At 44.0% G+C, this 11225-nt stretch overlaps 1 protein-coding gene across 4 annotated transcripts; it reads right to left on the reverse strand.

The window, feature by feature from the left end:
• Positions 1-621: 621 nt before the first annotated feature.
• LOC120315952 lies at positions 622-10306 on the reverse strand. 4 transcript variants are annotated; one of them, XM_039361026.1, is made up of 6 exons: positions 10130-10306; positions 7395-7452; positions 5222-5501; positions 3340-3372; positions 2069-2740; positions 622-1579 (listed from the first exon to the last, which is right to left on the reverse strand). In XM_039361026.1, the coding sequence occupies exons 5-6, from the start codon at positions 2727-2729 to the stop codon at positions 1038-1040; spliced, it is 1203 nt and encodes a 400-aa protein (XP_039216960.1). In that variant the 5' UTR covers positions 2730-2740; positions 3340-3372; positions 5222-5501; positions 7395-7452; positions 10130-10306; the 3' UTR covers positions 622-1037. The 4 variants fall into 4 exon arrangements, with proteins under 4 accessions (XP_039216960.1, XP_039216959.1, XP_039216958.1 ...); XM_039361025.1 differs by having other exon boundaries at positions 5073-5501; XM_039361024.1 differs by lacking the exons at positions 5222-5501; positions 10130-10306 and adding an exon at positions 9467-9899.
• Between the last annotated feature and the right edge of the window lie 919 nt (positions 10307-11225).

The raw sequence follows: 11225 nt of genomic DNA on the forward strand, positions 1-11225 counted from the left end.
TTGGGTTTGCACTGCACAAAATATCTACCTTCAATTTTAGATTTATCTACTCAGCAACAAACGTCATTAACTGATGTTAAATCAAATTAAATGCGTGTTTGATATCTTTTCACTTCCAATCAAAATTACTAATAGAAATAATTTTTAGTGCTGGCTGAGGAATTCTGGGAGTTGAAGTCCACAAGTCATAAAAGGGCCAAGTTTGAAGACCCCTGCTATAAATGCATGCTAGTTGCCAAGCACCCAGATTTCGATCTTGTGTCCTTGGGGATGCTGCAATGGTTTTAAATGTGAGGACTGGTTTCTCCTTTTTCAGTGTCATAACTTTGAAAAGTTGCTAAATGAATGGTTGTAAGTCAAAGACTACCTGTACATAATATATGATTGGACTGTCCTTTTAAAAAAAAAAAAGGTTATGTAAAGAATTTTTCGTGTTTGTGTGTAAACCACCAGCAGAGTTAGGCATTTTCTTAATTTTTGATACATTGAGCTCAAAAGGTTCGCCATCACTTTCGTATGAAGCTTTCTGTGGAAATTGGGCAGCCGTTTTTGAAAGACAGAAAGCTGAATTCGGCACACCAATTTGATCCGGCCCAGCAACCTTAAAAAGCCAGAAAACTCTTTATCATTAAACACATGTTGAACAACTTGGAACAACAGTGCAGTTTTATTACTTTTTAAAGATTACCTTCTTACAGGTACCTGGTAATGTGTTTTAAGTGTGTAATTTTGTTTTAAAAAAATTATTACTTGTACATCAAACACTGCATTCCCTTGGAAACAGGATGGAAGGAAAACTAACATAGGTACGCTAAAAAAAACCCAGTAATAATAAATCTAGATGTACATTTGCTGGCGGCTGTTTCCACAATCTTAACGTTGTGGGGAGACACACGTAAGGGGATGAGAACATGTTCTAACTATGCAAGAAGAAAGGCAGTAAGGAAAGCAATATATGTGTCCTAACAGGAACAAAGAACTGGAGAATTGGTTTCCACCAGGACGCTAAATCAGCAGTGCTGTTCTGCCTGATGGCTTCATTTCATCCGCTTCCTGGGAGAGACATCTCCATTGCTGGTGGCAGATTGCTGGGAAGGAAATGGAAGGCTGGAAGGGGAGGGACATGGCATCTCTTGGCCATTTGAGGAAGTACCACTTGTGTGAATCATGCTAGGGCCCGGGAAATCGTAATACTGTGATTGATACGGAGGGCTGTATGACGTTCTACCCCGAATGTCTTTCATAACCTCCAAGATGCCCTGCAGTACACTGGTCTGGCTGCTTAGCTGCTCCTTCAGAGTTTGATCGCTTGATTCCAAAGCGCTTACAAGCCTTCCAATGTCCTCAGCGCTCTGCTCCATCTCGTCCTTCCGGGCTGCGAGATCCTCCTTGTAAGCACGTTCAAAAGAAGCCACTTCTTTATGGGTGAGGTCAGACAATGTCCGGACAAGTTCACTGGTAGCCTGGGAGGTGACTTCCATCAGCTCTTTCAAAGTATCCCCCCTTCTCTTTCTTTGCCGGCAACGAAGATTCCGCATCCTCTCTGCAGCGGTCAAGGGCCGAGGGCGCAGATTTGGCGCTGCAGGAACAAAGATCAAAAAGAGTATTTATTTTTTTTAAAAAAGATGGCGCACTGTGGAGGCAAACATCAGTGTCAGCGGGTATGCTTAGAAAAAGATATCCCTTGTCCTAAGAAATCCAGGTTTTATACCAAGGTTGCCCTGTTTATGTGAAAGGAAGAGCGAAAAACTGGAACTCAGAAGTATTATTGAAATTATGCCGCTGTATATCAACATTTGCTTAGTGCAATCATATTCTGTTATCTGTAGGAGGAAGAGTTAGGCAGAGAATGCACACCCTGCTGCCCTGAATGAGGCAGTTCTATTCAAGTCTCTCTTAGGAATTCTGACAGCTGACGATATTTCAAATATTTCAAATACGACATTAAGTCACCTGGCCTTTGTATCCAAACTAACTGAAAAGAAGGTGCTTAGAAATCCAGAGGGGTGAAACAACACATTATACAAAACCCGTTTAAAGACACACGGCAAATCCAAGCAAAACTCACCAGTAACTGAGTCATTGGATGGCAAAGGATCGGTGGGAGTGCCAGGACCAACACTACCATCCATGGAAATATCAGAATTTGCTGCTGGAGATGCCACTTGGTTTTCCATGTTGCCTTCGCTCTGCTGAGATGCTGCTGGCTCAGGCAACAACAGACAGTCCCCGTCTGGCTCTTCAAAAGTCCCTTTGTCGTTCTTGCCTACTGAGGATGGCTCATAGGAGGCATCTTGCGCTTCTCTGTGCTCGCGACGCCGACGGTCCACAGGAGGCCTCGGGTTGCTCCCTGAAAGCCGTGGAACGACCAGATTTTGCTTGATGCAAAGAAATCGATTAAGTTCTTCGAAATAAGGCCACACGCGGCGTCCGTGGCCAGCGTTGCTGTTCCCATCCACTATCTCTTTGAATCCCCGTCGAAGGACTTTTGCACGTTCGCGGCATTGCTCCCAATCCCTGTTGTAACCCCGGGCTCGCATTTCATCCGCTATCCACTGGAACTGTGCAACTGTGCGATAGTTTGATGCCAGGGCACTCTGCACCGCGTCATCACCCCACACCTGGATGAAGGCCCGGGTCTCCTCGTCAGTCCAAACAGGCTGGCGCCTTGATTTAGTGGCAGAGGAAGAGCCCTGCGAGGAAGCCGTCAGTGTGCCGTGATTCGGCATGGGCACGGTCTCTGGAAGGGTATCAGACAACATGGTGTGCTCCAGAGATGACACGGTGCTTATTGGCAGCAGGGAATTTTACAATGGTAGCAGGAAATGTTTTCAATTGATTTGGGCGCAGTAAAAGGAGTGCTAGTGGGGAGGGTGCACCAAAGAAGCTCCTAACAATAGAGTGCGGACAGAGACAGATGGGACACTCTGCCCAATGCACTCTATGGTTTTGCTGGCAAATCCCCCCCCCACTGACACACTGCATCTTACACAAATGTTACGAGAGACACGCATCTCACATCTTTGTTCTCACAAGTTGCCTGCAAAGAAAGCACGTGCGACTTCAAGAAAATGACTCAGGGGTCTGCATGTGAAAAAAAGCACACACGCAAGAGGCGACAATAGTGCAATGCACGTGTCTAGCGTAATGTTTGTGAAGCAGTTTTAAGGTTCCATCCCTCCTTAACCTTCACTAGCCTAGCCCCTGACCAAAAATATACTTTTAAGAAAATATTTGTCACTGTTGCATAACATATTCCAATCATAAGGTTTCAGAACAGATTGATAGACATGGCTGATTTAGTTTCATGGATTGGCATGCAAAACAACAATTACTCACCTGTGTAGCTGCCATCTGTTGAAATATAGGCCGCTCAAGGAGAAAAGAAAAACAGACAAAATTAGAGGCAGTCACTTCTAGATGCCTTTACTGCAAGAGGAGTGCATTCATGGAAAAATAAAGCTAAATTTCTGTATCCATTAACCATGAGAACTGGAAACTTGGCTTTAAAAAAAAGAAAAAGAAAAACAGATTCTGAACCTAGATTGAAACTACTTTGCATGCTAGCCCCCAAATTCAGATAGGGCAACTGTAGGTTTCATTTCCCTTGTCAATCATTTATGTGCCATAAACAATTGACATAAATATCCTAGTTTTCTTCTTTTTTTTAATTAAAAAACTTCTATGGGCCTATCTGCCTTCTCTACAGACAATCTTTCTACAAGTAGTCCTTGACTTGCTCATTTGTTTTCACAACAGTTTGACAGCCTTGGAAAAAAGTGACTTACGATCTGTATTCAAAGTTACAATTGTCACATCATCCCTTCAGTTATATGATTGCAATTTGGGCACTTGGCAATTGGCTCCCATTTACCATGGTGGACAGCATCCCACAGTCCTCCAGCAGGTTTCAGATGAGCGAGGTCAATTGAGGAAGGTGAATTTGCTTAATGGCTCCATGGTTCACTTACTGACTACTTGATCTGCTTAAGAGCTGCAATGATTTACTCAATGGCCAGGATAAAAATGGTGGTAAAATTGGGTCGAGTCCCATGATGACTCGCTTAATGACCACATTGCTTAGCGACCAAAATTCTAGTCCTAATTGTGATTGTAATTCAAAAACTACCTGTAAACCCATTTTCCTCTGTCCTCCTCCTTAGTTGCTACTATCACTGTGTTTAGCCCTTTGTCAAGACTGCACAAAAAAGGATCAGGGCTTAAATAAAGCTGAAAACATACTACAGGAAAATATTAGCTAATAAAAAAGACATGTCCCTCTCTACAGCCAATAGCTCCTCAAGAATATAAGATCTACAACTTCCCCACTTGGAGCAAAACTAAAAAGCTTCTAGCTGGAACTTTAGCCAAAACACTGTGATAAATCTCACTTGCCCAGAAAGGAAAAAAAAACAACGGGAGGTACATCTTTGTTCCCAATTGGCACTCAGGGGTAAGAAAGCCAAGGGGTTGAAAAGAATAAGAGGGATCAAAATGAAAAAGCCATGATCATCATCACCACAAGACCTGCCTTAAAAAAGCATCCTTCTCGGTGTGATTCTCTAATTGCTACTCTCTCTGAAATGGATGCCAGAGGAGCTGTTTTTCACTTACCTACTGATAAAGACTTATCCCTTCATGAGTTACTTTTAAAATAAGCAATAAGGACATAATCCTTTTTTCTTCCCTCAAATACCTCTGTTTTATTATTTTCTTTGCTGGGAAAATATTCAACTTCAGGCCCGGGAGGGAAGGAAAGAATGCAATATAATTTGAGCTTACTGAGGCAAATGAAATGAAACAAAATGCTGCATCAGAGCCAGGGTGGGGAAACTGAGGCCCTGGAGCCTCAAATGATCTTCGAGCCAGTTTTACCTGTCTCTCTCTCCCCCCTATCTACACCCCCACCACATCATAACTACCTGCAAGAGCCAAAAATTGTTTTGGACATTCCCATTACTTTGAGGCAAGAAATACAGAAACAATAGTGTACAATCTAAAATTCAATGAATAGTCCAAAACCTAGAAAAATGGAAATTCTTTGCCCTTCTCATCTGCATGCTACACTCTACCTGTTTTGCATCAGCAGCCCAACTCCTATAGCCGTGGGCTCCCCAAAAGGTGACTACTATGAATCCAAAAGGATACTCATTTCTGCATTGGAAGAATTAACTGCTTGCAGGCACTGCAAAAATCTGGCAGGGATGTGGAAGATGGGTACCATAGTAGCCAAGGAGCAGAGATCAAACCAAGAGGAATCTTCCTGGCCTTTTCATCTTGAAAACAGGCTGTTTTATTTCTTTCACACTGTTGAGACTCCCCTTTAGGACAGCCTAAAGCTTAAGCATTCCCATCAGATTTTATATTTAAGCAGGGTAATAGCTTTGTGCAAACACTTTCACTCTTGAAACTACTTCAACAAGTTGGCCAGGTTTTGACAAACTGAATCCAGGTAACAGCATTCTATGGTGCTTCTTTCAATTTTTCCCAATACAGTAAGTCTATAAAAAAAAAAATGATTCAGTTCAGTTTCCCATGCCACCCAGATTTCTAAATTCAGACTGTGTTTAGTTTACAAAAGATAACTCAGAGTCCTAGACACAACAGAAAAGACTCAGAATTCCACAGCAAAGACCATCTTTGCTGTCCTTGAAACAATATTCTCAGGCTCTACTCCAGCCAACTAATGGCCAAGGCAAACCAAGATGGAAAGCTCATACCTGCATAATCAAAGAATGGGATCAGAACCAGAAATCGACAGAAGTGATAAATTTGGGGCAAGAAACTGTGCACTCAAAACCCAGGCCCAAGCGAGGGTGCTGGAAATAGACTATTACCTCAGAACCATCAGAATATTACCTCAGAACCGTAAATGATGGGAAGTTCAGTGTAATCACTAATTATGCAACCTCCGGATGAACATAGTTCCTTGAAAACACATACACAAGCAACCTGCCTTGCTCTCAATGTCAAGCAAGCATCACCTCTACTACAACTAGAAGGGACGGCAATGTTATCTGAATGTTGGCACACCATGAACCACAGGGATCAATATATAACGGCAAGCAATTGCCCAACTATCTGAAAATTTTAAGGGTATGACATCTTGGGGGGGGGGTGTTGTTGCTCTTAATTATAGCTCTGTGCAAAATTCTCAACAAAACAATCATTTCCCAGATCAGGGTTACTTTTCCAGATGAAGGCAGCAATCTTAGTAGAACAAAAAACAGACCTTTGAAAAGTGCCTAGATTAGTGTAAATCTGGTCTAATACATCCCATGGGCCCTTACAGGTTATCCAAAAACTATAATTCTGGAACTGTATTAATTTTGTGCAGATGCAGAGGCCGATGGGATCTTTAAGAACGCTAAACAGATTGCACAACAATCTGTTCATGTGGCTTTTTCTTCTTTGAGGAATCTTTTCTCCCCCCCCCCCCCAGCCCTAAGACATTTTTCATGTGTTGAGATTATCCAAATGCTTCATTGTTCTTATACTGGATTGCCCAGAAGCGTACATAATATTTAACATGGATCCAACCGACCCAATACAAAAGTGGAATTTTTACTTCTGTCTAACCCAGGGGTAGGCAACCTTGGCTCTTTTATGACTCGTGGACTTCAACTCCCAGAATTCCTGAGCCAGCCATGCTGAGGGGAATGGGAGAGGTCTCAAAGCTGAGCCACGCTGGTTCAGGAATTCTGGGAGTTGAAGTCCACGAGTCATAAAAGAGCCAAGGTTGCCTACCCCTGGTCTAACCCTTTGAGCTGGCTTATTCAGGAAACAAGAACATCTTAGTTCTCTTGTAACATCTTCACTGCTAATAAAGTAGCAGAATCTTGAAAGCCTACTAAAATATTTCTCCAGATCGACTTATACCTAACACAATTAAGTCAGATGGAAAAGGAAGCAACACCAGACTTCATATTCTCAGCCCCTGCTGGATCTTCCGTCCCAAATTCCTGTATACTCCTATTGAAGCAGCCTATCTTTGCTAATTTTGCAGCCACATCTTACTGCTGGCTCACATTCAGTTTGCAATTAAATATTTCATAACTTATTCAAAATACAATTGTCACAGAATTTGTTTTTTCCTCCCAGACGTATTTTCCAGTTCCCAGTTTTTTGGCTACATTACAGAATGAAATGAGAATACGCTCCTTAATGTAAAGAGACCAAAGAACCCATAAAAAGAAAACCCAGTCACAGCACAGCAAATGCTACACTCAGCTACACTCACTGCATCAGTGTCTAGTTCTTACAACTTTTTTTCTAAAGGAAGGGGTAATCTGGTCACAGTGAGGGGTTTCACAACCAGGGTTGTAACAATTTTTAAACAGATCTTAGTATTCAATATGAAAATAATAATGCAATGATAGAGAAGAGATCCTTACCCAGGGAAGCCACATCTTCACCATTTTCCTCCATGATCTCACTTGCTAAGGCCTCACCCTGCAAAAAAGAAAGTCAGTTAACCCCCAATGCCCTAGCCACTAAGGCAGCCGTGAAGCCTAGCAGAAAAATTAATCAAGCTTCAACATGAAGAGGAACTCACACCCTTTGATTCAACTGCAAAAGCAGACAACACCGTACTATGGAATGATGCCTCAAAAACCACACAGCTCACTTGGGGATACGCCCCATGAGCATAGGACATGACTGGGTTGCAACCGACACTGTGTCATGATTGTCAGCAGAGTGGCTGTCTGTTAATGCTATACCCACAAACTAAACACCAACGACCGCTGAACTGGTGTCCCAACTGGCACTTACAAAACCCTGGGCTCTTTCTATGGCTAGCAACACATGTGAAAATGTTGATTACTAAACCCTTGTAAGCACCCAAAACTTACTTAACATGAATATGATCGGTAGAATGATAGAACAATTACAAAACAAAATGTAAGATATGTTCAATATACTTCAAGGGAAACATTGAAAGGACTGGAGGCTAAACAAATGAAGAATAGTTGTAGGAATTGGGTATGTCTACTTTAATGAGAAGAAGGACATGATAGCAGTGTTCCAATATCTAAGGGGCTGTCAAAAGAAGAGGGGCTCAACTTACTCTCCAAAGCATCTGAAGGCTGAACAAGAAGCAGCAGATGGAAACTAATCAAGGAGAGAACCAACCCAGAAATAAGAAATTTTCCAACAGTTAGATCTGTTAGAACAAGTGGAATGTCTTGCCTTTGGAAGTTGTGGGGTGCCACACTGGAGGTTTTTAAGAAAAGAGTGGACAACTATTTATCTGAAATGGTATAGGGTTTTCTGCTTGAGCAAGGGGTTGGACTAGAAGACCTCCAAAGTCCCTTCCAACTCTGTTATTCTGAGAGGCCCTACAACAAAGTAATAAAAATATGTCGACAACGACCAATTCCTGTAATTCTCCTAAGCAGATGGCAGCACCAAGCTCTTCTTTGGATTTCTCAAAAGATTAATGAGAGTCAGACCTTCCTAGACTTGGATGGGAGAAAATACAGGACAGGATACTATATTGAGAAATAGAAAAAAAAAATCCTGGAAAAAGGCAATGGTAACCTATTTCCCTTATGTTGCTAACAAAACTAAATAAACATATGGATGTAGTTACCAACACATGAGCAAAATGAAGGGAGTTTTTAATCTCTCAATTTAGCACAACAAAAAAAGAGCAAAAATAAAGCTGGCTTGCCTATTCTAGTTAGACAAAAGGTGTCTGGTAATTATAGCATCATTGCATGGATTTAGGCACAAAACCATCTTACGTTTGCAATATACAATAATTACCATTCATCAGTCAATAATGCAGAACGCCTCCTCTCATTTCCTATGTGAAATCCTGCTGTGAATATCTAGTTTTACTGCTTATTGTTCCTCAACTCTTTTATTGCTGTTTAGAATTATATGATATTCATTCAGACTGCACCTACTCCTCGTTTTTGCACATCTCTACTAGAATTTTATTCTCTGCATTTCCATTACAGCCACTTCTAAACTTCTATTGTAGGAAGGAGGCTGAGGATAATCTGAACTTGGATCCAATATACACTTTTGGACTCAAGTTACTATTCAAGACACTTTTTCTACCTATATTGTTGGGAAGATAAATGTTTTTTCCCTTTCTAAATGTCTAAACATTTCACCTTTCCTGTGATTATTGCTGCAACAAACTCCTCAGCAGGCAACTTTGGGTCAGCTTCAATCCCCTCAATCAATAATGTAAGCAAAATAAGGTATGTATCGATTAGCTCACTAGTGCAAGATGCTTCTATTATTGCTTCCTAAATGAGTGCCAATAGTATTGCCTTTCTTTGTACTTTCTGCATGACTTTGATCTCAGCAGCTTACCACTCCCTTCTCTAGTTCTGCCTTGATCAAGAGGTTTCTACGCCAGACCAGCTTATGGCGGCTTTGCCCAGCTTGGCTCCCTTCTGGGACTCACATATCGGTAGCTCAGCTAACCCAGGCCCCAAACAGTGCTTGCCTGCGCCATCTGGGAACTGTAGTCCAACCCATCAATAAGGCAGAGACGGCTGCGGAAAGCCGGCCTTTCCAGATGCCAAATGGCTCCTCTGCGTATCGTGGGGAGCAAGCCTAGCGTCGCTTTTGCAATGCTGACATTTACGTTCGTGGAACCAACCAGCGGGGGAAAACCCGATGCCAAGGCCGGCGATGACCGCCGCGGTCAGTATGACTCATCGCCCGCCCCCGGCGGCCCACCTTCCCCGCGCTGGGGAGGAAGAGACGGCGAGGAGCCTCCAAAAGCCGGAAGTGATGGTTGCGGCACAAAAGTGGCCAGTCCACCCAGGGGAGAGGCAGCCGGCCGCCCGAGCCTTCCCTCTTCTCCCGCCGGGGGGGACCCCCCCCCGCCCCAGCGGATCCCCGTGGGTAGAGCCACCCTTCTCTTCTCCCCACGTTGTGGATCGCCAGCCGGGCAGGGGTCTCTAGGGGCGGGGGGGCATCTCATCTCTTCTGGCTGCGCTGCCGCCTCCAGTCCCTCCGGGCCTCCGAGCCCAAGTCCCCTCTAACTCCACCGACCCGCCTCGACTCCCGCCCCGCGCCTTGACCTCCCCACCCAGCCACCCACCCCGTGCCCTGTGGCTTCTGCGGAGGGGGGAGCGCCTCTGGGACCCCATAGAAGACCAACCCTCGCTCGCGATCTCCTTCGCCTAATCAGGGATCGAAGCCTGGCCAATCGGAGCGGGATCCGGCCCCGGGCAGTCGCCTCCTCGGGCGGCCGCAAGGAGAAGTGGCGCCGAGGCCTGACGGGCGGCGAGCAACCCCAATATGGTGGCCAACCAGCTGCAGAGACCGGATGTAGTCGGGGATGGAAGCTTCGGAACAAAGGAAGCGAGAGGAGGCGAGAGAGCGGAGAGGGAGGGGGGGGATCGCTGCTTTTTCGGCGCAGAGCCCCCTAGTGGTCGCGGCTCGGAAGACACTCCGCTGGCCGAACACGGGTTCTGGGGCTGAAGAAGGCCGACTAGTTAAAGAAGGCGCGCATGTGTGTAAGCGTGTAGCTCCTGGCTGACCTTGTCTGGGCTTGGAAGCTAAGCAGGTTCCTACTGGATAAATATTAAAACTGAGAGATCATTACAAAATCCCAGGATTAAAGCATTAAAATGCTGACCAGTGTTCCTCAAGCTTGGCAAGATGTGTGAACTTCAACTCCCAGAATCGCCTAGTCAACGAGCTTACAGCCACAAAAGTATTTAAAAAACAAAAACAAAAATCATGTAAAAATACAGAAAAAAATTACAATGAATGTAGCTGCCTTTTAATGATGAAAGTGCACATAACATAACATAACCTCTGTTTTCCAAGGTCCAGCGAAATAATTATGTTTTGATTGACCCTTTGAATGAATCATTGCTGGTCTGACTGCTAAGGAGGTTGCTGTTAGGTACCCAAAGGGCTGTCCTGGGCTCCCTCAGATCTTACCTCATATGACCTGCCACATTCTCATCTGGGATGGATTGGTTTCACCTCCTTCCTGAGAAGATTCTGCAAAAAAGCTTTCTATATAGACATAGTCTGAGGTTGAAACATAGCACAGACATAGCACAGACATAGCACAGAAGCATTGCTTGAGCAGGGTCCGTAAGATTATCTGGGACACTACACATCCTCTTCACGACCTGTTTTCCTTGTTACCTTCTGGGAGGAGGCTTCGTGGTATCCGTAGCAGAACATCCAGATTCAGCCAAGAGTTTCATTCCATACAGCATTAACCTTGTGAACTCTCA

This window comes from Crotalus tigris, unplaced genomic scaffold, assembly GCF_016545835.1.
Source record: "Crotalus tigris isolate CLP2741 ecotype Arizona unplaced genomic scaffold, ASM1654583v1 scf7180000019189.1338056, whole genome shotgun sequence".
Taxonomy (NCBI): domain Eukaryota; kingdom Metazoa; phylum Chordata; class Lepidosauria; order Squamata; family Viperidae; genus Crotalus; species Crotalus tigris.

What these genes read in the sequence shown, in the direction of transcription:
- LOC120315952 (XM_039361024.1), bottom strand. An exon ending in TGAAGATGTGGCTTCCCTGG is followed by an intron (nt 3,373 to 7,394) that starts GTAAGGATCTCT and finishes TTTCTCCTTGAG; the next exon opens with CGGCCTATATTTCAACAGAT. An exon ending in ATCCAATGACTCAGTTACTG is followed by an intron (nt 1,580 to 2,068) that starts GTGAGTTTTGCT and finishes TTGTTCCTGCAG; the next exon opens with CGCCAAATCTGCGCCCTCGG.